General features: G+C 37.0%; 2 protein-coding genes across 2 annotated transcripts; one reads left to right on the forward strand and one right to left on the reverse strand.

Moving 5' to 3' along the window:
* The first annotated feature begins 1,176 nt into the window (after positions 1 to 1,176).
* LOC121907602 (interferon-induced protein 44-like) lies at positions 1,177 to 4,983 on the forward strand. The gene is made up of 5 exons (XM_042427253.1): positions 1,177 to 1,392; positions 1,759 to 1,917; positions 2,334 to 2,502; positions 3,931 to 4,031; positions 4,111 to 4,983. The coding sequence occupies exons 1-5, from the start codon at positions 1,177 to 1,179 to the stop codon at positions 4,270 to 4,272; spliced, it is 807 nt and encodes a 268-aa protein (XP_042283187.1). The 3' UTR covers positions 4,273 to 4,983.
* Positions 4,984 to 13,176: 8,193 nt separating this feature from the next.
* On the reverse strand, positions 13,177 to 24,008 carry LOC121907565 (interferon-induced protein 44-like). The gene is made up of 10 exons (XM_042427199.1): positions 23,722 to 24,008; positions 23,141 to 23,167; positions 22,764 to 22,787; positions 22,641 to 22,674; positions 21,669 to 21,876; positions 18,390 to 18,542; positions 16,226 to 16,394; positions 14,547 to 14,647; positions 14,285 to 14,442; positions 13,177 to 13,774 (listed from the first exon to the last, which is right to left on the reverse strand). Exons 1-10 carry the CDS (start codon positions 23,744 to 23,746, stop codon positions 13,621 to 13,623), a joined length of 1,053 nt encoding a protein of 350 aa, XP_042283133.1. The 5' UTR covers positions 23,747 to 24,008; the 3' UTR covers positions 13,177 to 13,620.
* Positions 24,009 to 25,935: the final 1,927 nt, after the last annotated feature.

Below are 25,935 nucleotides of genomic sequence, written 5' to 3' on the forward strand. Positions count from 1 at the left end.
TCATGCAGCACATGAAATAAATAAACTGAGGAGAGAAATCTTTACCTGCAGCTTTCTGTCACTCTGCTGGTCTTCTTCTTCTGCAGCAGCAAAGTGGAGACAAACACAAGTCGTATAAACGTTCCTCCTCCTTTTATCATCAGTTTTTTTTTCCACTTTCAGAAACCATGGTACTTATAAGAAACCCACCTGCTTCTCTGAAACCATCAGTGTGACTTTCACTTTCACTGTGAGTGTGTGTGTGTGTGTGTGTGTGTGTGTGTGTGTGTGTGTGTGTGTGTGTGTGTGTGTGTGTGTGTGTGTGTGTGTTGATGCTGGCTGTTGTATTTATGTTGATCGTGACTCTTGAAACAGTGAAAGGAAAGTGAGAGGAAACTGCAGATAGAGTCAGTAACCTGTTGGTTCCACTGTGCTGCAGAACTACGACAGCAGAAGAAGAATGAAGCAGCAAAGTGGAGACAAACACGAGTCGTATAAACGTTCCTCCTCCTTTTATCATCAGTTTTTTTTTCCACTTTCAGAAACCATGGTACTTATAAGAAACCCACCTGCTTCTCTGAAACCATCAGTGTGACTTTCACTTTCACTGTGAGTGTGTGTGTGTGTGTGTGTGTGTGTGTGTGTGTGTGTGTGTGTGTGTGTGTGTGTGTGTGTGTGTGTGTTGATGCTGGCTGTTGTATTTATGTTGATCATGACTCATGAAACAGTGAAAGGAAAGTGAGAGGAAACTGCAGATAGAGTCAGTAACCCATGTATAAACATGTGATGTAGATTTACTGCAGTAACAGTATTGTTGTGTATCTAATGTTCTTATGTTTCTTTTAACTTTGTAGTATTTGTGATTTCATGGACTAGATGACTTGTAGTTTCCCTTCAACCTCCTACATGTGTGTTTAATGTGATGAATCCTAATATTTTAAACTTTTCTTTCTTTAATCATCACAAACACGTAAACTTCATCCACCTCAGCATTTAAGTTCAACTCCATGTTTGTTTGATTTATTATTAATATTAATATTAATATTATGTAATAGTTTATATATTCAGTCATCATTATTATCAATTTCATTTTCAATATTGTCTCTAATAACAGAACATTTCTTTCCTAAATGTGCTGTGTGGAAAAATGTCAGTTTGCTGATGATATTAATAAAATCAGTTAAAAACTGAAATCAAATGTATTTTTACAGAGACAATGAGAGGGATCTGCAGTATGTGCAGGAGTACAAACCTGAAAACGAGGAAGTCAAACACATCCGAGTTCTGCTGTACGGGCCGGTCGGATCCGGAAAGTCCAGCTTCATCAACTCTGTCAGCAACATCCTGCGACGCAGAATGAGCATTCCTGCTGGAGCCAGTGCTACCACCTCTGACAGGAGTTTCACCACAAAGGTAAAAACACTTGATCTGTGTCAAAAATGAAGCTTGTTAAAAGAACATCACTTGTTATTTGCTATTTGGTTAATTTGTAATTCTTGGAGCAGATATCACAGTGATTCATAGGACAGTTTATGCAGGTGGTTTCACAGGCTGGAAACACTGCTGTAGGTTTATGTTCTGATCATCAATTTGAATTATTTACAATTTGTTTCACACAAATGGGAACAAACCTCATCACTTTACTCACTGAATTCATTCCAAACTGATCCAGAATCTGATTTAAACAGCTGAGAGTCGAATCTTAAGCCTCATTCACAGAGATGTATCCAGGGTTTTTATACAAAGTCAAAGATGCATGTTCCTCTGTTTGTGTTTCAGTATGAAACTCATGAAATCAGGAAAGGAAGAGGAAACCCAAAGACCCTCTACCCGATCGTCTTCAATGACATCATGGGTCTGGAGGAGGGGAAGAAGTGTGGTGTTCATCCTGAAGACATCAAACTGGCCATGAAGGGACGTGTGAGGGAGGGTTACAAGGTACAACTGTCACATTATCATATCATATATTATGTCTGATCAGGGGTCTCCTTTATATTCAGCAGCTCCACCCAAACACAACACTGGACCGTCACATCATCACATTTCATGAGGAACTTGTTTCTGCTGTCAGAAAGCCTGTCTGCTCCTCTGATGATGCTGCATTAACTTATAAAAATGGCTCCATGTCTGGTTCCTCATTAAACCCTCTTGAGATTAAAGTGCCCGTCCTACAAATCCACAACACCTCCCTCTTCAGGATCAGCTGCTCCTTAAGGGTCAGGGTTAGCCATCCCCCAGTTCCTCATAACAGCCTTCTTACTGGTTATTAACTGTATTTAAATATAAATATAAATATCTGCAGCTTATCATGTGTGTCATTGTGTCATTCATTTTGGTTCTACATTGTTTTCCAGTTCAACCCAGTATCTGCACTGTCAGAGAGCGATCCAGGATACAACCCGTCCCCCTCTCCAGACGATCGAGTCCACGTTCTGGTTTGCATCCTCTCTGCTAACACATCAGAGATTAAAGAGTCAGTTTTACAGAAGATGAGGGGCATCAGAGAGGCAGCCAGAGACCTGGGTGAGAACAGAGTTTACTGAAAGTGTGCATCCACTGATCCTGTTTTATTCAGGTTAACTTGATCTGAACTCCTGGTCTCCAACATTAAAACACATCGTTCAACTTTCAACGTTGACTTTATTTTCCTGGAGGGGAGATGAGTCTTGCATCCAGTAAACACAGAACCAACAGACAAACGTACATTAAATACATGAAACATGTACATCAAGTACATCAACCTAGAGTTTCACCTTCTAATAGTTACATGGAAAACTTTTCAAGAGAAGAGTCATCACAAATATTTAAGTTTGATTTCCTGAGAGATAAAAGAATTAGAGACTAAACAGACGCCTGCTGCAGGTCCGTGTTTCTTCATATTATTACATATTATTATTAGTCCAAGACTCATCTATGAATAAGTCGTCTCAGTTTGATACAGTCCATGATACAACGGTCAGGACTAAATATATATTGAAATAATGTGCAGACTTGTATCAGATTAAAGCTTTAAATACACTGAAAAAAGTGTTTACAGCCTCATGTTTGTATTTTTAAAACTCAAAAAAATTAACAAAAATGATTTTAGACAATGGCTAACATGTTATAATTTATTTAGTCCATAAAGGCCTTTATGAACAAGATTTTAAAGATAAAACATTTTACTGTGAACAGAGGTTAAAACTGAGACATTTTAGTTTGTAGAAAACAGAAACTTTCTCCTCCTGTAAACAGATTGTTCAGCTGTTACTTTAAATTGACTTTGTTGTTTAATACAGTGATAACACACTGAGCCAATCAACCCTCTGATCCGTGAATACACTGAACATGTTTTATTCACAGTAACAAAACTTTATTTATATGTCATGTAGAGAAAGTGCTGATGTGGGATTTTCACACAGGATCTCATTTATGTCTGTGGATGAACAATTATTTTAAAAAATGAATTATTCATATTTTCATTGATTTATAGGCACATAAATACTTTCAATGATAAAGGCACAATAATGATATAAAATCACTTTACATGTAAACAGACTGAATTACAGTTTAATTTCTTACACATTTCTGCTGGATTTGTGTGTATGAATAATGAAACTAGATTTTTTACAACTTTAAACTGTTTTATAAAAATATTTTCAGTGATTATCACTAAAATGTGCACATTTATCAGCATCTGTACCATTTTTCTCATCATTTGGGTTTCTGTCACTTTTATAATTTGTTAATTGACAAAATAATAAGTGAGACATATGGCTGAATTGTGCTGCTAGGAAAGAGACCATGTATGTGGAGGTTTAAAAGGTAAAAAAGACAAACATGAATGCAGAGAAAGTAAAAATGAAGCTAAATGAAGCTGGACTGCAGAGGGTTAAAACCAGGTTTCAGTTAGCCTGATCATGTTAGCTTTGAGTCGAGTTTAAAGAGCTGAGTGTGTTTCTGTATCTGCAGGGATTCCTCAGATGATGATGATCACAAAGATCGATGAGGCCTGTGCTGAAACTGACAAGGATCTGAGGAACGTTTATAAGAGCAAATACCTGAGGAAAAAGGTGAGTTTGTACAGAAATGTAACCTAAAGCTTTGCAGTCAAAAACTTCACATTATTAATGTTGTTTCTTTAATATGTAGATGAAAGATTTCAGCTCAGCAGTCGGCATCCCGATGAACTGCATCTTTCCTGTGAAGAACTACAATGAAGAAATCGACCTCAACGATGATATGGACACTCTGATCCTCAGCGCTCTGAGACGCATCATCGACTTTGGAGACGACTTCATCGACAACATGTAAAAATTATAAACAGAAATGAGCAATAACACTTTATTTACTGGTTTTACTTTTTGCTAATTATCTTTTATTGTCCATGTCTGTATTTTAAGGAGACATGGAGTCTGTTACTGTCTCTATGTGCCACTTATAGAAACAGAGGTTGTGTCTGAATTTTCTTGTAGTCAGCTGAAAGGAAAACAACAGTTTATTATAATTAGTTTATTTTCACAGATCAGGTCATTGATTCAATCAGGTCAGAGCAGGAATTTCTGTGGTCACATAAATATGAAGGCGTAGCAGTGGAGTCTTTCTCTTTTCTTTTAATTTAAAAATGTATTCTCATTTATTTAGTTTAACAAACAATGCACTAATATCATTACAGTATTAATCAGTCCTTATGAACCCAGCTCCATCTGGCTCAGCGTAGAGAGCTGAAGTCATGACATCACTTCCTGTTCAGCCTCTGTAACTCACTGAAATCTCTCATTCAGCATCTCTTTCTGAGAAAATGAAGCAACTTGATTTAAAGGAAATAATCTATCCAACGTGCCCTTTCTAGGTAAAATCCTGGAAAGGGCAGTGTTGATACAGCTAGAGGCTTTCTTACATAACAATGATATTTATGAAAAATCTCAGTCTGGTTTCAGAGGTAAACATAGCACTGAAACTGCTCTCACTAAAGTCATAAATGATCTTAGAATGAGCGCAGATAAAAAGAACGTTTCTGTTCTTGTTCTCCTCGATTTGACCACTGCATTCGACACCATTGATCATGAGATACTTCTGAACAGACTCGAAAGCTGGATCGGTCTCTCAGGAACCACGCTGAGCTGGTTTACGTACCTCACAGACAGAAACTACTTTGTTAGTCTTGGTGACTATGTTTCCGAGAAGCAAAGCATTCTCTATGGTGTTCCTCAGGGCTCGATCCTTGGTCCCTTGTTATTTTCTCTTTACATCTGTGGTGTATTTTCATTAAATGTCATTGGTGTGCTTAAAGACAATATTAAGCTATGCAGATTGATTTAATAAGTTTATAAGCGATAAGGGCTAGTGTGATACAATTTGTATTGGTGTAGTTATAGTCTCATGAACCATAGTTAATCACAATGTACGTATAGAGGCACGGTAGAAGAATCATAATCATACACTGGAGAAATTTGAGTGTGTTTGTATTACATGTCACTTTGCTTGGGTCTGCTAAAGTCTTCACCTTTTAAAAAAATACTCTCTGGAGGAGATCAAGAAATAAGGCTGTAAAATGACTAGAATAACTTATAAAAAAATAAAAGGCCAGAAGACAATTTGGCAATAATGGTGTAAAATGATTCCCAATACTTATATAAAAATTGGATATAATCAAGTAGAATTGAATATGCCAGTACATATCCTCAAACAGCTCAAAACCTGTTTTGAAGAGTTTTGACCAACAACAAGTGACGGAGATAAAAGTAACATAATAATTGGTCAAAAATTAGGGAGGGTGGATGATAAGGTGTGACCTATGCCGACCCAAGGGAATAAAAACAATGCCCCAAAGAAAAAAACCTTTGGAGCCATTTGGTTCATTGTAAAGTGCTGATTGCTCCCCTTTTTTGCCGGCATTAAAGAACACTTTGCTGCTTGGACCTCTGACTCCCTTTTTATTTTCAAAGGAGAGTTTTTTGCTATGGTACATTTTTCTGCAACAATTTGATACAACACATCCACTTGGTGAAATCATTCGTAACCACAGGATTAATTTTCACTGCTATGCTGACGACACCCAGCTGTATTTATCTGTAGCACCTGACAATAAGAATGCCCTACACCCTCTACTAAACTGCTTCTCCAGTATTGTGCAGTAGATGAATGGCAACTTTCTCAAATTAAATGAAGACAAAAGTGAAGTCTTGATCATTGGCACGGACGCTCAAAGAGATGAAATAATAAATAGACTTGGAAATCTGGCCCTACAGGTAAAACCAATAGTGAAAAACCTGGGTGTCATTCTTGATCCTGACCTCAGTTTTGACAATCATATCAGCAATGTTACTAAAACAGCCTTTTATCACCTGAGAAACATTGCAAGAGTCAGACCCTACCTCTCCCTGGAGGATGCAATAAAACGGACTCATGCCTTTGTACTCTCACGGTTAGATTATTGCAACGCACTGTATACTGGTTTGCCAAAAAAACTATTGATAGACTGCAACTCATCCAAAACTCTGCAGCAAGAATTCTGACAAAAACCAGTAAAAGAGTTCACATTACTCCTGTGTTAGCATCTTTGCTCTGGCTCCCAGTAGCATTGAGGATAGATTTTAAATTTTTTTTACTTGTTTTTAAAGCTCTGAATGGGCTAGCACCTTCATACCTGTCAGATTGGAGTATGTTCCAAATCGCTCCCTCAGATCGCATGGTGCTGGTCTGCTGAAGGTGCCACTGACGAACAGCAAGAGGTACGGCGACGCTGCCTTCAGTTGTTATGCACCGAGGATTTGGAACATGCTCCCTCCTCATATCAGACAGGCCACCTCGGTTGACAGTTTTAAGAGGCAACTCAAAACCTACTTCTATGACCTCGCCTTTAATCGATTTTGTTTTACCCCGATGATTTTATCCCTTCTCTAGAATTTGTCTTTTACTCCTTTACTATGTTTTAACTGATATTTATCCTGTTTAATATGTATGTGTGTATATGTATGTATATGTTTATGTATGTATGCATATATATACGCATGCATATGTATATGTATATGTATATATATATATACATGTATGTGTGTGTGTGTATCTATGTGCTTGTGCATGTGTATATATCTGTATCTATGTTTTACATTTATTTTGTGAAGCACTTTGAGCTGCATTTTATGTCATGAAAGGTGCTCTATAAATAAAGCATGATGATACATGATGTGCTGTCACTGTGTTATGGGTGTATAAATAGGTAGAGGTCTGGCTGAAATGAGGTGATGAGTAAAGTTTTAGTTCAGTAGTCAGCGCAGTCGTCTATGATCTGGGAGACTCCAGTTCAAGACCCGATGTGGGAACCTCCTTCATAAGGTAGTTTATTCATGAACACTTATTGTAACACTTTAATTTTCTAAAATTAAAAGTGTCATAAAAACAAAAACAGGATTTTTAAGCCTCTTTCTACTTTTATTCGAATACAAATACAAATACTGGGATCTCTGCACATCCCTACTAATAATAACACTAATAATAACACTAATAATAACACTAATAATACAAGTAAATGTCCTGCATCCAAATTTATTTCAAAGTACAGAAGTATCAGCAAATGTACAAGTACTCATGATGTAAATGTCTCCTCTCCGAGGGTTTGTGGTGTATTATTACAGTATTTGTTATATTACTGGATTAATATGACTGATGTATTAACATGTAAGGAGCATTTTCGGTGATGTAGCTAATATTCATTATTGTTGTTATGTGAATGGAACTCAAGTGCTGGATGGGTTAGGGTTAGAACTTCCTCCTGCTAAATAAAAAACAATCCTCTTAAGTCCATCTCCTCCCTACAGAAGAGTCTCTGTTGCTCAACTTTTAACAACATTAAAGAGACCAGATCACACCAGTCTTCTCTTCACCGGTCATCAGTCACTGTTAGAGCTTCATTTTAAGATTTTATTGATCACATTTAAAGCACTTCATGGTTAAGCTTCCCGTTATGTTGCTGCTGCTCCTCTATGAATCAGATCCAGTAATCACCATGTTTTCCTGTGTAATAGCTTGTGATTTTACTGTACATCATGACGATCCATACAGTAACCTCTGTAGTAATAATTATATATATAAGTAGAATTTTAAAATGTGGTTTAGTTTTTGTATGTTGTATTTCTTTATATCAAAATCATTTTTAAAGTTTAAATCCATTTGATCTGACTGTTTTTTACCTGCAAAAATAACTGCTGACAGTTTGGGAAGGAAATAGTTGCTTATTTTAATCTTTTTATTGCAAGATACATGTGATCCTGGTAGTGACATTTTTTTTTTTTAAATACGTTTGTATAAAACATGTAAAACTGGCAAAGACTGAGAATCTAACTATGGATGATACACCTATTGAGGAACTGACTGGCCTGTTGCTAGCTATCCTTACTGTACGTCCAAGTAATATCAAAGTTATTATCCACACTGGGTCTTTTAACATTCTGTGAAAAAAAACAGGCTCTGAAATCCTGACAAAGATTTTTCCCTACTACTGGAAAAACTGAGCGACTATAAATCACAAGATATACTAATTTCTGGACCAATCCTGACCTGGAAGAAAGGAATTGATTCTTTTAGCAGACTCGCTGGCCTGAATACATGGCTGACATCGGTGTGCATCACCCATGGGATAAACTTAAAAATAGACAATTTCAATATTTCATGGAACTAAAGAGGCTGCTTTAAACCTGATGGGATTCATCCAAACATCACTGGGTCCAGACTACAGGCTCCCCCGTCACCTGACCCTCTGCTTCAAATCACTGAAGGCATCCAAAAGATGGACCCAACGACCCCCCTCCCCCCTGCAACACAGGAGTTAGTTACAACTACCAGACTGAAGCTCAGTCAAACTGATGAACTATTGAACATAAGAACCACAGTCATCACCGCTCAGGTGTCCACCAGAGATGAGACAGAGCCCATGCTGCTTCATTAAACATACTGGTGATCTTAAACAGCCGGTGGCGTGTTCAAGCACATCGTAGCAATCACAGACCACCTGGTACCTGTCCAATCTATCTGTTAATCCTGAACAGAGACCTGAACATTCATATTAATAAACAGAATGACTCCAAAGCTGTGGAGCTTGTAAATTTACTGGACAGTTTTGAACTCACCCAACATGTAAATGAAGCCCCTCATCACCATGGTAACACTCTAGATTCAGTAATAACAAAAGGGTTAAACATTGATAATGTCTCAGTATTTGAATTATCATTTCTGATCATCACTGTGTGTTTTATGATGCCAACGTAACCCTGACAAAGATTAAAAGGGACATTTTGGTTTAAAACAGACTCCTAGACAACAAGGCTGAAACTGTCCTCTAATATGATGAGATCATTTGAGCCATACAGCTGTGACAATTACAGCTGTTGAAAATTTCAACAGCGCATTGTCATCTGCTTTAAATACTGTTGCTTCATTAAAAGATAAAAGAAGTGGACTGACAGAATCTCCTCATGGTTAAACAATAAGAGTGTTAAAGAGATCAAGTGAATCTGTCAGACAGCTGAAAGAAAATGAAAACTAGACTCACAGTTCACTGTGATATATACAAAGAAGCCATGAATGTCTGTAACAAAGCAGTATGTCTGGCAAGAAAGGATTACTTTCCAAGATTATTACAGAGAACGCTGGAACTCTAGAATATTATTCTCCACTACTGACCAGCTACTCAGCTCTGCACTGGCTTCCTGTAGCATTTAGAATTGACTTTAAGGTCGTCCTCCTTACATACAAAGCCCTTAATGGACTAGGACCAAACTGCATCGCTAACTCCCTTATTAACTATTTGCCTTCAAGAACACTGAGATCATCTGCTGCTGGTTTATCAGAGATTCCAGCAACAGCTGAAAGAAAATCGGGAATGCAGCCTTTGTCAATTACGTCCCAAAACTATGGAAACTCGACTGATAGATATCAGCTATATATCTTTAAAAGAAAACTAAAAACTTATCTCTTCACTTTAGACTTTAACTAGATTTTCTCTCAGTCTGCTTCACACTGATGCTCTACTGCACTTCTTTTAAAATGTTCAATTTTACTTGATTTTTTACATTTTATGTCTTCTATGTTTTAACTTTGTTTTTATTATATCTTATTATAATGTATTCTATTGACACTTTATTTGATCTTTTATCAAAATGTTTTATTTTCCCTCTTATGTCCACTTACATGTTTTTATGTTCATTTTATGAAGCAGTTTGAGCTTGATTTTTTTGTATGAAAGGTGCTATACAAATAAAGTTATTATTATTATTATTATTATTATTATTATTATTATTATTATTATTATTATTATTATTATTATTATTTTACACATTGTATTGGTCACTCGTGAAATATTTTAATTTTTTTAACACATATATTGGATAATTTAACACAACATCTTGAAATAGTAATAACACAGAAAGTGTGCAGGATATCGACACATCCTGAGTGTGTAGTCGACTCTGGGAAACCACTAAGATTATCTGTGGCTTTACTTTCTCATTTTCAGCAAACCTGAAGGAAAAGCAGGGAGCTGAACAACAGATTCTTGAACAACAGTTAAGCGAGCTGCAGGGAGAGTTTAACCTCAACCCTTCAGACGACCTGAGACCTCAGACTGACACCACTACAGCAGCTCTAGACCCTCCTGTCTAAAGAGGCTCAGAAGTCCATCCTCTTTCACTGCATGAAAAGTGTGATTTTCATCAGTAAGCAGCACTGTTAATTGCTGTTTAGTGCAGGTTAACAACTGTTCACGGGAATTTGTAGACAGCACAGACAAACTGCCAGGTACTGATGTGGAGTTTCAATCCTGGCAGTTTCACAGTCCTGAGAAGCTTGGCAGGTGACCCCCCAGCCCCCAGGACTGGACAGGACTGTGTGCCACTGCTAAAAGCAATGATCAATAATGTTATAAGAGATACACAAGACAGTACAATTTATTTTATTTCTTTGAAGGTCAGTAACTTGTTTTACAAATCAGTATATACATACATGAAGGGATCGTTATATTCTGTTTCCTGGACTGAGACACAAACCTGAGAACTGAAAACTCACCTCTTCAGTCTCACCTGTCCATAAACTCTATAATTGACAACATATTTTATTTATATTTAAAAGAAAAAAACAATGTATTACATGTGTTTAAAAGAAAAAATGCCTTTAAAAGAGAACGTAAGCACTCGTAAAATCATGGGAAAGAATCTTCATTTGTGACTGATTCAGAGTCAGTTTCACTTTTCTTTTCACACTATTTTGGTCTAAATGTTATTTCCATGTAGCCCTTTTTCAGATAACCAGGTCATTTTTAAATGATCTGTTTAATAAGCCTGAAATAAATATTTTATTAATAAGACATTTACATGTACAAGTGCACAGCTGTCATAAACAGTATTTATGGCATATTTGTAAGTATATAGATCATCTTTACTCTCTTAAAGCTTTCAAAGAAGTCGTGTTTCTTTGCTTTGTCTCCACACATTGTGATATATTCTGTCTTGGCTTCATAACCAAACTTGAGAAATTTTTCATCTTTATTGAACAGGATGCAGGTCGGAGTCTTTGGGGCGTCCAGTCCCAGCTCTTTCCCCACCGCTTCACATGTGCAATCTGTGACTCTTTGGGTGTCAAACTGAAAGCTTCTTTACTGTTTTTAGTGTCAAAATCTATTGCTATGATGTATGAATGACTCATTGTATAAAACAGGTCCAGACAGTCTAAGTGGAGAAAGAAGAGGCAGTGAGCAGCAGTCACAATGTGTTTATTAGCTTCCTCTCAGTAAGTGTTACATCAGTAGTATTACATCACATCACTCTATAGGATTAAAGTAAAATCTGCTTCGACAGTGTTTTAGGTGCACAGAGAAAAATAATCTGCAAAGTGAAATCTTTGTATCATACAGACATATTTCATCACTTGAAGAAACAAAATACAACTGGAACAAAAGCTGCTCTGTTATTTTTTTTAATTATTTATCAACTGACAGCTCATCTTTTACAAGATCTGATTGTGGAGGACGGAGACCTCAGGAAACACTTATCTGGGTTGGTGATACTATGGAATGACTCCAGTCAAGAGTCAGGGAAAAGATTTTATTCTGGATGTCACAATGAGTTTCATTTCCATTCTGTAAAGGTGTGTGTGGTCTGGAAATAACAGGAAATAATCAACGTACATATATCAGGAATCACTGAAGTATTGTAATAAGCTCTCTTACTGGTTAACAACTAAATTGGCAAAAATGCATCTTCAAATAATACCAGTGAAAATGATTATTAGTGTACTGACTTATTAATGGATGAAATACAGTTCAAATAGAAGTCTGCCATACTGTGAATCAACTGTAGTGGCTGTAATAGTGACTGAAACAGTCCATCTGCTCAGACAACATGAGCAGGTGCAGCAAGGTAATTAAGTGAGCACACGGTCATAAATGGCAACTGAGCAAACAACCTTTAATTAACTAACAAGTAAATTCTTTAAATAGTAGGTATGAAGGTTAATGAGTTCTTATTCACACACACACAGTGATGCAGGAGAGCAGGAATAAGCTTCTGCACTGTGTAGCAGTCACTGATTGGCTCTGGCTTAATTACCAATTAAGGGGGGCTGCATTAAAGGGCTTTCTGTTACATATGTACATACTTTGTGTAAATTATTCATGTTTCAATTATGTTCTTAATTCTAACATCCGTGGCCAATCGTGCACCTTACTACCTTAACAATATCCACCTGACTTACACTGATGTATAGTGTGCTGCACTGTAGCATATTAATAACATTGAACAGTGTGTATTCAGCAAATAGTATATTACAGTTATAATTATAGTTATATCTCTAGTCTCTATTCTATTTTATTCTATTTAGTTAGTTAATTTAGTTATTGTGTATAATTTAGCCTTTAATTGTATTTGTTTCTTTTACCATCCTCATTGTTTTATATTTTGATTCATGTCAACTGGATGCTGTTTGGTTGATCAATGTTTTAATTTGCAACACAATGATTGAAAACAAGGTTTCTGTTTCAGGAGTCAAGCTGGGTCATATTGTTCCCATCATGCGATGGATGCGATACGATACGAATCATTTTCAGCTTACACTGAAAATGATTTTTATTCTTAGTCAGTTCAGTTTCAGAGGTTTGCACACATTAAACACTCATTAATATTGTAATTATATCAGTGTATTGCTTGTGAAATAAAATGAGATTTTTTGATAAAAATAAAAGAGAAAGACCTAAAACGTCTGTTTAAAGTGATACTTCACAGTTACGTCTTCATATTTATACCGTGACCACAGGAATTCCTGCTCTCTGATTGGCTGGAAGGTGTCTGTTAGAATCATATGTGGACACTTCAAATGTAGCTCTGATCAACAGTTTAAGCACTGCCATGTTAAAGCACAGGTTACCATAGCAACAAGCTAACAGCTAATAGCTTAAAGGAAAACTACAGTTTGGATTGAACTTCCTTATCTCAGTCCAGAGGTGATAACAATGCTGCACTCACCAAGTTCATTCCTGAGTTCTGGGAATGCAGCAAACATTGTTAAAAAAGGTCCAACAGAGAAACAAGATCAGACAGGTTGTAAACAAACCAGCATTTATCCAGATGAACTGAACCCCTTTATCTAATGGAAAGTGAAACACCTGAAATGTCATCAATGAGATCTCATCATGATCAAGATACCGAACCCCAAAAGCAGAGTCATCAAGATACCAAACGACCGTATACAACCGTGTATGCAATTCCATATCCAATCCCATATCAAATTCCACCACCGCTCCTCGTGGTACTGGTGATCTGAGGAATTCCTGCAAATACAGAAACACAATCAGCACTTTGAGACAAACAAAAGTGATGCAGTGGAATAAAGGCCTTTTGTTTTGAGATGATAACTCAGTGCCATGAGCTCTCTGAAAGGTTACATCAGTGAGATCTCTTTGTAACCTCCTTCCTGAAACTGTTCATATATTATTGATTAACCTCATTCCTGACCGCATCACTGTCGTGCCAACAATGACGTAAAGCACACCCTCTCATGTAATATTGCCGTTTGTTGCTAATGTTTGACTTTGGTGAGTTGTTGAACTGATTGAATCAATGACCTGATCTCTGAAAATAAACCTGTAGTCATATTAAACTGTCGTTTTCCTTTCAGCTGACTACAAGAAAATTCAGATAACCTCTGTTTCTATAAGTGGCACATAGAGACAGCAACAGACTCCCTGTCTCCTTAAAATACAGACATGGAAAATAAAAGATAATTAGCAAAAAGTAAAACTAATAAAGTGTTATTGCTCATTTCTGTTTATAATTTTTACATTTTGTCGATGAAGTCGTCTCCAAAGTTGATCATGTGTCTCAGAGCGCTGAGGATCAGAGTGTCCACATCATCGTTGAGGTCGATTTCATCTCTGTAGTTCCTCATAGGAAAGATGTAGTTCATCGGGATGCCGACTGCTGAGCTGAAATCTTTCATCTACATGTTAAAGAAACAACATTTATGAGTATGAAGTTTTAGTTTTTTTGTGCTGAAACTATTTTGACTGCAAAGTTTCAGGTTACATTTCTGTATAAACTCACCTTTTTCTTCAGGTATTTGCTCTTATAAACATTCCTCAGATTCTTGTCAGTTTCAGCACAGGCCTCATCGATCTTTGTGATCATCATCATCTGAGGAATCCCTGCAGATACAGAAACACACTCAGCTCTATAAACTCGACTCAAAGCTAACATGATCAGGCTAACTGAAACCTGGTTTTAACCCTCTGCAGTCCAGCTTCATTTAGCTTCATTTTTACTTTCTCTGCATTCATGTTTGTCTTTTTTACCTTTTAAACCTCCACATACATGGTCTCCTTCTTTCAGCTCAAACTCAGTCATATGTCTCACTTATTATTTTGTCAATTAACAAATTATAAAACTGACAGAAACCCAAATGACAAGAAAAATGATACAGACGCTGATAAATGTGCACATTTTAGTGCTAATCACTGAAAATATTTTTATAGAACATTTTAAGATTGTAAAAAATCTAGTTTCATTATTCATACACACAAATCCAGCAGAAATATGTAGGAAATTGAACTGTAATTCAGTCTGTTTACATGTAAAGTGATTTTATCTAATTTTTTTGCCTTTATCATTGAAAGTATGTAAGCCTGTAAATCACTGAAAATATTAATATCTCATCTTTTTTTTGGTGAGACATTTAAGTCAAGTCAAGTCAGTTTAAACTAACAGCTGAACAACTTGTTTTTAGGTCAAGACAGTTTCCATTTTCTACTGTATTATACTATATTACAGCACTGCAGGTAAAACTACAGCTGCTATTTGGTGCAAACATCCTTCATCCTTCTATCTTCTCTTTAACTTATGTTCCCAATAAAATGTTGAATGTAATGACGTGTTTTATCTTTAAAGTCTTATTCATAAAGGCCTTTATGGACTTAGTAAATAAAATGATAATACGTTAGCCATGAACTAAAGTAGTTTTTATGTTATTTTTTAGCTTTAAAAATGTAAACACAAGGCAGTAAACTGTTTCTTTTTTTCAGTGTATTTAAAGCTTTAACCTCTTAACATCCACCAGGCCAGTTGTAAGCGGTTTAGCATCACGCAGTAATGAGTAACAGCAATTGACATTGTTTGGCCGCTTGGAGATGTTTTTGAGAGGTTGGAGAACACTAGCAACACCACAAACTAAAAACTCTAAGATTAGGTCTAGAGGTCTGGAATTTTATACAGGTGTGGTTGACAAGATGTGGAAAGTATGTGGTGATTTCCATAGTTGTGGCATAAAGCTTGTGCTAGTTATTGTTATTCAAATATGACTCATTATAGACTTTTTTGAGCCATGTTTGAACTGATGTAGTTTTGGTTGTGTTGTAGCCACATGCTAAACAAGCACATTTCCAGAAACTAGAACTTTAAGTTACTTGATGAAGCCTGATGAAATGAAGCCTAATACATGCATTTTGGCCTTAAAGTTTTTCTGTTGTAAACTTTTCCATTTGGGTATGCCAAATAGATGAAAATCTAAAAAAAAAGGGTGGATTTTAAGAGGCTACCCTGATATGACATGAATATATATTTAGTCCTGACCTTTGTATTGTGGACTGTATCAAACTGAGACAACTTATTCGTAAAATGTCTTGTCTCTGGACCTCATGGTTTAATGTTGGAGACCAGGAGTTCAGATCAAGTTAACCTGAATAAAACAAGATCAGTGGACACACACTTTCAGTAAACTCTGTTCTCACCCAGGTCTCTGGCTGCCTCTCTGACGCCCCTCATCTTCTGTAAAACTGACTCTTTAATCTCTGCTGTGTTAGCAGAGAGGATGCAAACCAGAACATGGACTTGATCATCTGGAGAGGGGGACGGGTTGTATCCTGGATCGCTCTCTGACAGTGCAGATACTGGGTTGAACTGGAAATCAGTGTAGAACCAAAATGAATGAGACATTATATGAAGGACTGAACATTATTTTCCAGTGGTCTTTGACTGAAACATTAAATCATCCCATAGTAACCAGTGTTCCACATGTCTCATGATCTGAAAGCTCAGTATTAATCTCTGTTTCTCATTTCTCTGTTTCATAGTTGGTCAGATGTTCATCTTTAAAGGATGGAGAATGTAATGGTGCCAAAGAAAACAAAGAAATGCTGGGGAGCTATGAAATCAGCACAGCAGTCTACTAGACAAAGAAGACAAGCAGCAGAGAAGAATGCCATGGAAAGTGGGTCCTTGCAGGTGAGCAACTCAAGAGTTGTTGGTTCTAATAAACTCCATAATGAGAGAAGAGATTGGGTCTGCTTTCAACAGACTTCAGCCACAGCTGGATGCTTTAAAGGTAGAACTTGACTGCTGTAGTCAGAGGCTAAGGGAGGTGGTCGGCATGGACTGTCGTGTTGCTACACCTGAAGCGACAAATAGATGCCTAATAAAGGAAAACAAAGAGCATAGAGACAAAATAGAGAGGATGGAAATACAGAGCAGAAAGTTTGTGCGTGTTTGTACGTGTGTTCGGATCAAAAAGCGATCAAGAAGAATGATCCCATTGCCTTTATGACAAACTACAACGAAGGTGTTCTGAGAGGAGAACCCACATGAACCACTGGTTCACAAAGTAGATACATGATCTCTTTTACAAGGGAGACTTGGCTAAAATGGTGTCAATACGTGACATAAAAATACATTAATTCACAACAATCACCTCCAACACAATTAAACAGGATCTGAGAAATATGAGAGATAAAACTTGACTATTTAAAACGTTAATAAAAAGTTTAATGTCTCATTAACTGTCAGAGTGGAACGGTGCAGTATTGTGCTGAATTAAAATTAACTTTTAATCTGATGTGTGGAGAAAAGTTCTGTCATGTTGTTTGTGTTAAATGTGGTAAAAACTCAGAGTTTGTATGTGAACAGTTAAGGTCTGTGTGGGTTTTGATGTGTTAGTGTTCCAATTGATAAGTTAGTCTGGACTTGCCGTTGTGTTGCCCTCATAAAGAAAGGAATCACCACAGAATTTTTAATTGATTTAACTCTAACCAGGACTCTGCTGCATCTCCGTCTGGCTCTCTTGAGGTTATCTGGCTTCACTGACACAAACATTGGCCATCCAGTATCATGAAGCTGGTTATCAACAAAGTTTTCCAGCTACAAGCGCATTAATGTGAAAGAGGGGGGAGGGGTTAATCACAAGCAACATCATCCGAACCATGAATGAAGTACTTAATATGATATGAGGTGAAATAAGAAGTAATAATTCCCAAATATTAAAAGTAAGGCTAAAGTTTAAAGTAAATGTGAAGTGTTAAAAAGTAATTTCAGACTTTTTTTCTTTTCAGAGAGGAAAGGTAGTTAATGTCTGATGAGGTCTATCTGACTCACTTGTTGTATTTATAATGAAGGGAGCTAATCACAGTGTGTTATTCTGAGCTGCAGTGATGGAATCAGAGTGTAAAATCAGATCAATCAGAACTGTCCACTATCCCTTTAGGAACAGAAGAAAACTTTGCACAATTAAAATGCAGCTGATTATCATTGTGTTTAGTGTTGTTAACTTTCCCTCCTTCTGTTAGAAGCTCTGCTTTAAACTCAGACTGGAAACAGAAAGTCTGGAACAATAAAATGATTCTCCTGAACCATAAAAATATATTTTGCTCTTTTTTACTTGTCATATTATTGTAAACTCAGGATCCTGTAGGAATGATGTTTTTCCAGTGATCTGATTGGTCAGTGGTCGTTCAGCATAGGTTACCATGATGATTTATCCCCATTAAAAGTGAACCAGCTTCATGAGACCAGAAAACCTGAGTTAAGCCCAAAGAGAGCTGCTAACACACTGATGTCACTTCGTGGTACAGGCTCCTGATCACAACAGTAGATGGTTTTTATTGATTAATGTGACAGTTGTACCTTGTAACCCTCCTTCACACATCCCATCATGGCCAGTTTGATGTCTTCAGCTTGGACGCCTTGTCCCGTCCCCTCCTCCAGACCCATGATGTCATTGAAGACGATCGGGTAGAAGCTGTTTGAGGTTCCTCTTCTGATTTTATGAGTTTCATACTGAAACACAAACAGAGAAACATGCATCTACTGACTTTGTATTAAAAACCCTGAATACATCTCTGTGAACGAGGGAACTTTTTTCAGTATTTTTGTTTGCAGCAGTGAACTGCAGCTAAAGATTTGACTCTCAGTTGTTCAAATCAGCTTCTGGATCAGTTTGGGATGAATTATGAGTGATGAGGTTTGTTCCCAACTGCAACGACAAAGCATTCATACACCTCTGATAGCTGCTAAGGCTCATGGGTAGTGTAGTATTTAGAGCCGTCCAACTGCAACCGCCTGCATAAACCATCCTATCAACTCTGTCTCCTAGAAATTACATTTATATACAAATAAACTGCAACAACAAATATGTTTTGTTAGAAAAATAACTGCTTAATCATGTTTTCTCTCAACATAATGAGAAAATGTTGTTAATTAAAATATTTAAGTTGCAAAAATGTTGATACTGCAAGTATGAGTGAAATGTTCAGAGACAACGTACCTGTTTGTTGTTTTTACACCAAAATCTCTGATGTCACAGTAAAATATCAGCTGGTAGAAACTACAGCAGTGTGAAAGTGTGTGTGGTTGTGTTCAGACTCTGGCAGCACTTGCTTAAAGTCAGAGAAAGATCCTGGTCTCTGTCTAATACAGAAAAAAGTCTGCAGTGACTTGAAGCTCAACATGTTTATGAACATTTAAGCCACAGCAGCATCTGTCACTAACCTGAACCAAACCTGAACACACACAGGACTCAGGATGTGAACCCGAGTCCCTCCCACTGCAGAGACATGTATAAATGTAGCTTCATTCATTCCACAAACCCTTACTGTGAACATCATCTAGACAGAGACGTCACTGGAAAACAGTTCAGTCATACAGTGGTGCTTGAAAGTTTGTGAACCCTTTAGAATATTTTCTACTTCTGCACAGTAGCACAGGCAATATTTGCACATTACAGTAGGCACAGGACCAACTGCTTACTGTAGGTTTGACATTGCTTTAAGACATGCATATGTTGGGCCTCATATGCCATGTGCATGAGACAAAGGCAGGCCTGCATGCAGTCACAAAGCATGATAACAGGTGCCAAGTCAAACAAAAGGACTCCAAACGGACTTCATCTCCCATCATGCTCTGTTCAACTCACACCTAGGTGTGAAATCCAGCAGAGTCAAACTCTCGGCTCTCATTGGACAAGACCCACCGGAAACCAGGGGGATTCCCCTCCCCAGGCTGTGACATCACCAAAGGTATAAACACCAGAGCCACTGTTCAAATCTCGTGGTCAGCTCATGACCAGAACTCTTGCGTGACATAACCCCTCATGGTTCATGTCCGCCATCTTGTTCCTTCTCCTTCCTCTCTCACAACCCCCCTATACCATGGGTGTATAAAGAGAACTGGATACTGGAACAGTGCTGGTCTTTGGAGCAAATTTGACATAGTGGCAGCGGCGCCGGAATGAGTTTTGAAGTGGGGGGACATCCAGCTATAGATAACGTAATCGTCATCATTTCAGCCATAACTCTTATGTAACTCACCACGAAAACAGTCACATAGTTTAGTAATTAATGTTACACAAGAGCATTTATACTGCAATGTCTCTCGAGAATAAAACATGAAACGCTACTTTTGCTGAAAAGAAAGTTGGAAAAAATTCTATGATGAGCCCCACTAACCCAATGTCACATTCATAAAAAGGGTAGAATATAGAGTTATAATTGACCAGTCTGGTGTGTGTATAGATGTGTGTAGTTATTCTGTAGAAGCCTGCAGCCAGATACATAAAACTCTGTATAGATTAGTGACTAAAACTGTGTGTACGCACAAAGCCAGAAATATGCAGACGCATTCATCATCAGTTTTATAAATCTCAGTCACTGAGGAACTGGCCTGCACACGAGCCTCATGTCCACTTCCATAATGAGCCATAAATGGATGAAGACACACTCTGAACCAGCTGTTTTCATATCAACATGATGCCTGCTCCACCAATCTGTACAGCTGAACAAACTGGAGATAAAAAGTGAAGTTTAGGTTCTCCAACAGTGGAACAGCTGTTGTTACGCACAGCTGTGCAGCTCTTTTCACCATCCATATCATTAATTCAACACATGGACTGTAAACCACTGTCAGCAGTGATGTCTCAGAAATGTAATCATATTTTGCAGCGCTCATATCTAAACCGACTTTACAAGGTGTGACACAACTAAGGATAACATAAAAAGAATATTAATAGCAAAATAAAATGTTGAATCCCATGTAAATTAAAAGAATGATAAAATTAATCACACAGTAGTAGTAGTAGTAAGTAGTTAATCAATGTTACCTGCCTTTGATTGGCATTTTACAAATCTGTGTGTAAACGCAAAAACAATCACACAATCAGTGCAGCTGGTTATCAACATAAACAATGTTTTACTCAAAGATTCCGTCTCAGCTTATATTTCATCTCAAAAACGTTCCCCCAAACATAACGCTTCTCATTCAAAAGATATCCTGGGTATGTTGAACCTGCTGCGTAGTACAGGCGCCAGCTCTGGTACTGAGCATGCTCAGTCACTGACACGTTGCTTACTGGGACACTTAATGCAACAGAACCATGGTTATTGTTATTATTTACAGCTGTGCTTTTCCTGCTTTGACATGTCCAGCTGTCTGCTGTGAAAAGGCTCCATTGTGCCTTCCACTGCATTCACTGCAGTTTCTCTATTTAATTTAATATTTGATATTTCTGTGTCTTAAGCTGCTTTGTGGTTACTGTGTACATTTACTTTGTTTGCCTCATATTGTATATAGTAGATGTTCATATAGTATTCTAGTTTTAAGTTTACTTATTAATACTCTGAACATGTTGCTGTATGTCATTTTGCTGCTGTGACACTTTAATTCTCCTGTGTGGGATCAATAAAGTTTATCTTGTCTTGTCAATACAGTTAATTTAAGAATATGACTAAATCAAGGGAACAAAATAATTATATTGAATTCATTCAGATTTATTAAAATTTATCTCTGTTGCTTTAAAGTTTCATCAAAGTGTTGTTAAATGTTTATAGTAATAAAAATGAAATAAACTAAAAATATACTAATAAAAACACTTATCTGGGATCATTTTTGACACAGATCAAGTGTTCTTACTGTTGTGGTGAAACTCCTCTCAGAGAAGAAAGCACTGGGTGTAGCTAGATGGGTCATTCTGCGTCGTACAATGTTGCTGACAGAGTTGATGAAGCTGGATTTTCCAGCTCCAACCGGCCCGTACAGCAGAACTCGGAGGTGTTTGATTTCCTTGTTAGTGTTTACAGGCGTGTAACTCTGCACATACTGCAGATCTGTCTCTTTGTCTCTGAGGATAAAATTATATTTGAATTAAGATAAAAGTATAAACCTGTTTAAATTTTTAACAAAACTTTTTGATTTCATCATCAACAAACTGAAAAACAAGAAACAAATACAGACATATTTACACAATAGTGAGCACAATTAGTGTGAACCTAGAGGAAAAAACTTATTGGAGATAATATAGAAAATAATAATAATTCAATATATGAACTATTATATAATAATAATAATAATAATAATAATAATAATAATAATAATAACTAGAAGAAAACGGGTGTGTTAACTACTTGCAGATTCAGCTGCTGAAAGATTTACAGCAAGATGTTTCACTTTTATAAAACTTATAAAAAAGCTTTTATAAATTTTTTTGCTTCTTTCAGTTCTCTGATTAAAATGTTTGTTATAATACAACTTTTAATGTGATTTATGGTTTCATGTTGGATCTCTTCCCTGCAGTTAAATACCTGCAGTCAGCTTCCTCAGCAGAATTTATCTGTTTTGTATTATGACACTGATTTCCACGGTCGCATCGTGTTTCTACATGTTTGCAGTTGTGGTTTTATGATCCACAGAACTGCCTGAAGCAGCCTTCAATAATGAGCAGATATGACTCATAATAACAATACTGCAGCTCACCTGACTCCACCTGCTGACAGTAAAATATATTCAGCCTCTCTGAAGCTGTTTGTGCTGCTGCTGCTCACTAAAACTACAAACATGTCGGTCACACTCCATCCTTTATGTTAAACAGCAGAGACATAAACTCACCCCCAAGATATTTGTCTCCATGGTTCACTGAGAGCTGAAGAGAAAACAAACATTTTCATTAACATCATGTGTCATTCTGTGTCAATAAAGATCAGAATTCAGAAACAGATTTTAATGTCTTACTGGGAGAAGGCGGCGGCTCAGATCCTACAAAGACAAACATTTAGGAAACATGAACATGTAATACAAGACGTTTTATTTGATGTTAATCTAACATGGAATAAATAAAAATACTGCAAATTACAATGAATTGAAGGTTCAGTGATTTATAGCAGCTTTTAGAATCAAAGAGGAAACTGTTTCTTGTTTTAATGTTTTAATTTCATCCAAACTGATGAAACCAAATTAAACAGAAGTCAGTTTTCAGTTTCAATTTAAGAAGAATTTAGTTTAAAAGAAACAGATTTACATCAATAAAACATAAAGTTTTACACTGAAGGAGAATAATATTCATATTGTTAACATGTCGTCTATATTCTGCTGTTAAATGTGTTTCTTACCATGAACATGAGGAAACAGAAGAAGTGCTGTAGAGAGGAAGATATGAAGGACATCATGATCAATACTTTTGATTAATGTTTTAATGAATAAATGTAATAAATGTTTCTGATCTTTAAGAAAATATATTTACAATAAGAAACAGAACTGAGTTTATAAAAGTTTACAGTAACATTTACACTAATGACATTTTAGTGAAGAGAGACAATCAGTGCTAACCTCAGGGACAAATACATCACATTTCCTGTTTCACAATAAAAGCCAGTCCATGGCTCACTGGTTTTAATTTGAAGCAGGAAACGTTGTGTTTGCATTAGCAGTAACTGAACACATCTGTTCACAGCAGGAGTGACAAAAACAGTTTTACAGAGAAGTGTAAAAACTTCAGAAATATGTTTAAAGTGAATCACTTGTTGATGATTAAACTTTTCACCACATTTTATTGAACTCTGGTTTGAAGCTTTTGAGAAATCAGACAAATGAAACCAAAACTAGAACTATTCAGAAACGTATTTTCTGCAGATATTTGTATTAGTAGCTTTAGTTAAATCGTACTGAATAATCTGAGGAGAAATATTCCTACCCCAAAATATGCATTGATCGATCATTCTTCTTCTGCTGTCGTAGTTCTGCAGCAGTGGAGCCAACAGGTTACTGACTCTTTACCCACAGTTTCCTCTCACCTTTATCAGTTTGGTTCATGAATCATGTGACTGAAATCCACCAGTCTGTTACTTTCACTTTCATCCCTCCACCCACCTCTGTTTCTGTCTGGACATGAACATGTGCTGCTCAAACATACAGTACAAAGTGCACAGTGCAGCAGAAGGCAAAGCAAGGCAAGGCAAGTTTATTTGTACAGCACATTTCAACAAGGAAATTCAAAGTGCTTTACATAGAGCATAAAAGGCATCAAAACAGAATATAAAAGCAACACAAGTAAAAAGACAAAAACAATTAAAAAGTGTTAAATTTGGAAATAAAATGAAGCTGAAAGGGAATAAGACAGATGAAACAGGAATAACAGTTACAGTGCAGTGTAAAATATTAACCCTCAAATTTGGTTTAATAAAAGGCGGCAAACAGAAAAGTCTTCAGCTGTGATTTAAAAGAACTGAGAGTTGCAGCAGACCTGCAGTTTTCTGGGATTTTGTTCCAGATATGTGGAGCATAAAAACTGAACGCTGCTTCTCCATGTTTAGTTTTTACTCTGGGGACAGAAAGCAGACCTGATCCAGACCACCTGAGAGGTCTGGATGCTTCATAATATAGCAGCAGATCAGAAATGTATTTTGGCCCAAAACCATTCAGTGCTCTATAAACATACAGCAGTATTTTAAAATCAACTCTTTGACAGACAGGAAGCCAGTGTAAAGATCTGAGAACTGGAGTTATATGATCCACTTTCTTGGTCTTAGTGAGGACTCGAGCAGCAGCGTCTGGATCAGCTGCAGCTGTCTGATCGATTTTTTAGGGAGACCTGTGAAGACAGTATTACAGTAGTCAAGTCTACTGAAGATAAATGCAGGACAAGTTTTTCCAAATCCTGCTGAGACATAATTCCTTTAATTGTTGATATATTCTTCAGGTAATAGTAGGCTGACTTTGTAATTGTCTTAATGTGGCTGTTGAAATTCAGGTCTGAGTCCATGACTACACCAAGATTTCTGGCTTGGTTTGTAGTTTTTAACATTATCAACTGAAGCTGAGTGCTGACATTTAAACGTTCTTCCTTGGCTCAAAAAACAATTACTTCAGTTTTATCTTTGTTTAATTGAAGAAAATTCTGGCACATCCAATTGTTGATTTGTTCAATGCACTTACTCAGTGCTTGTACTGGACCATAGGCCCCTGGTAATATGGTTATATAAATTTGTGTGTCATCTGCATAACTGTGGTAACATATTTCTGAGCCAGTGGGAGCATGTAGATGTTGAACAGAAGAGGCCCCAGAATGGAGCCTTGGGGAACTCCGCATGTCATTTTTGTCTGATGTGTAATTACTTATAGACACAAAGTAGTCCCCGTCCTTTAAGTAGGATTCAAACCAGTTTAGTAATGTGCCAGAAAGTCCCACCAAGTTTTCCAGTCTGTCTAGTAATATGTTGTGGTCGACCGTGTCAAATGCGGCACTGAGATCCAATAATACTGATACTGTAATTCTGCCACTGTCAGTGTTTAAGTGTATATCATTGAAGACCTTAACAAGAGCAGTCTCAGTGCTGTGGTGTGGTTGAAATCCTGACTGGAAGACATCAAAACAGTTGTTTAGTGCCACAAAGTTGTTCAGCTGTTGAAAAACAGCTTTTTCAATGATCCTGCTTAAAAATGGGAGGTTTGATATGGGCCTATAGTTGCTCATTAGTGATGTGTCTAGATTGTTCTTTTTTAAGAGTGGCTTGATGACGGCAGTTTTCAGGGCCTGTGGGAAGACACCTGAGAGAAGAGATGTGTTGACAATCTGTAGAAGATCTGAGGCCATGCAGTTTGAAACAATTTTGAAAAAGCCTGTAGACAGAATATGAAGGCAGCCGGAGGAGGATTTCAGATGTTGTATAATGTCCTCCAGGTTTTTATGGTTGATCCGCTGGAATTGTGTCATACTACTCAAATTGATTTTAAGTGGACACAGGGACAACGCATATCCTGCACCTGATATGGAGGCATTGACTGCTTGTCTATTTTTCTGAATTTTTTCAGTGAAGAAGGAGGCAAATTCATTGCAGGCCTTGGTGGATAGAAGTTCAGGGGCTACTGACACAGGAGGGTTTGTCAGCCTGTCGACAGCAGCAAATAA

Source organism: Thunnus maccoyii, chromosome 11 (genome assembly GCF_910596095.1).
Source record: "Thunnus maccoyii chromosome 11, fThuMac1.1, whole genome shotgun sequence".
NCBI lineage: Eukaryota > Metazoa > Chordata > Actinopteri > Scombriformes > Scombridae > Thunnus > Thunnus maccoyii.